Below are 1,922 nucleotides of genomic sequence, written 5' to 3'. Positions count from 1 at the left end.
AAAATAACCCCAAAGGGGTCTCAAATCTCAGGTTATCCCCCCCCCAATTTTCCAGCTCAGTCAGACGTTGATGCCGCGACGGGAAGAGGAGAGGCCGATTTTTGGGGTCGAAATCTTCCTAAACCAGCATCCTAGAGGAGAAAGGGGTTTGTTTTTTTTTTTCTTTTTCACCTCAAAATGACTCAATCTCACCTTGTAGCCCCGTTTCCTTCAGCGCAGGTTGAAAATCCCCCCTCCCCAAAATCACTCTAAAATACTCCATGGGAATGTTTGGTCCCCAAAAATAGCCGGGGTCCCATCCCGCGATAAAGACTTTTTTTTGGTTTTGGCCTTATTTTGGTAAAAACGAACCTAAAGATGCTTGGAAAAAAAATATTAAATTAAAATTCAAATATTAGATGGGAAGCGAAGCGGTTCCTGAGCTGACGCCATTTCGTGGTCCACAAGGAGCCGGAGGAAGCATCGTTGGTGACGGAACTTGGAAAATGGGGTGACCTTGACCGTCCCCCTTCATTTTTGGTGGTCCCCAACATGAGTCCGGTGATGACGGACGAGATCCGAGCTCCGACAAAAACTCTTCCCGCATTGGGCGCAGCTATAGGGTCGTTCACCCGTATGGATACGTTGGTGGGCCACCAAGTTGGAGCTTTGACTGAAGCTCTTCCCGCAATCGGGACACGTATAGGGTTTCTCTCCCGTATGGATCCGATGATGGGTGATGAGCGTAGAGCTCCCAGTAAAGCTCTTCCCGCAGTCGGGGCACGCGTAGGGTCGTTCACCCGTATGGATCCGTTGATGACAGATGAGCTTCGACCTGTTCACGAAGCTCTTCCCACACTGGGAACACTGGTAGGGTCTTTCACCGGTGTGGACACGTTGGTGACACATCAGCGAAGAGCTAGTGTTGAAAGTCTTCCCGCATTGAGTGCACTTATAGAATTTCTATTGAGTGCCCTTACAGAATTTCTCATCCGTATGGATCCGTCGATGCCGTAATAACGTCGAATTCTCGTTAAAACTCTTCCCGCAATCCGGACACGTATAGGGTTTCTCACCGGTATGGGTACGATGATGGGTGATGAGCGTAGCGCTCTCGGTAAAGCTCTTCCCGCAGTCGGGGCACGCGTAGGGTCGTTCGCCCGTATGGATCCGTTGATGACAGATGAGCCTCGAGCTGTCCACGAAGCTCTTCCCACACTGGGAACACTGGTAGGGTCTTTCACCGGTGTGGACACGTTGGTGACGCAGCAGCGAAGAGCTATCGTTGAAACTCTTCCCGCATTGAGTGCACTTATAGAATTTCTCATCCGTATGGATCCGTCGATGCCGTAATAACGTCGAATTCTCGTTAAAACTCTTCCCGCAATCCGGACACGTATAGGGTTTCTCACCGGTATGGATTCTCCGATGACGAATTAAAGCCGAGCTCCATATAAAGTGTTTCCCGCAATCGCGGCAAGCGTAGGGCATGTCGCCTATATGAAGGCGTTGATGTTGAAGGAAGTAAGAGCTATCGCTAAAACATTTCCCGCAATCGGGACATCTATAGGGTCGTTCACCCGTATGGGTTTTCCGATGTCGGATATGGGTTGAACGGATACTGAAACTTTTCCCGCATTCCTCGCAAACGTAAGGTTTTTCCCCCGTATGTATTCTACGATGTTTAACCAACGTCGAACCGTGACCGAAATTTTTCCCGCATTCGGGGCACCTATAGGGTTTTTCACCCGTATGGATCCGCCGATGAGCCGCTAACGCCGAATTTTGATTGAAGCGATCGCCGCATTCGGGGCATTTATAAGGTTTTTCGCCCGTATGGATCCGTTGATGGGTTAATAAAGCCGAACTGCTGCCGAAACCTTTCCCGCACTCGTAGCATCCATAGGGGCGTCCGTGGGGTGGTGGTACCCCCAAACCCCTCG

At 50.3% G+C, this 1,922-nt stretch overlaps 1 protein-coding gene across 1 annotated transcript; it reads right to left on the bottom strand.

Moving 5' to 3' along the window:
- Positions 1-510: 510 nt before the first annotated feature.
- Positions 511-1,869, bottom strand: LOC104074921 (zinc finger protein 271-like; the record flags this gene model as incomplete). Its single annotated transcript, XM_009575222.1, has 3 exons — positions 511-898; positions 1,001-1,475; positions 1,560-1,869. Coding segments are annotated over 3 exons (1,173 nt in total), but the record flags the coding sequence as incomplete, so codon positions are not given.
- Positions 1,870-1,922: the final 53 nt, after the last annotated feature.

This window comes from Fulmarus glacialis, unplaced genomic scaffold, assembly GCF_000690835.1.
Source record: "Fulmarus glacialis isolate BGI_N327 unplaced genomic scaffold, ASM69083v1 scaffold16053, whole genome shotgun sequence".
Taxonomy (NCBI): Eukaryota; Metazoa; Chordata; class Aves; order Procellariiformes; family Procellariidae; genus Fulmarus; species Fulmarus glacialis.
Note: the sequence above shows the minus strand (reverse complement) of the source record. Positions and strands in the feature narration are given on the sequence as shown.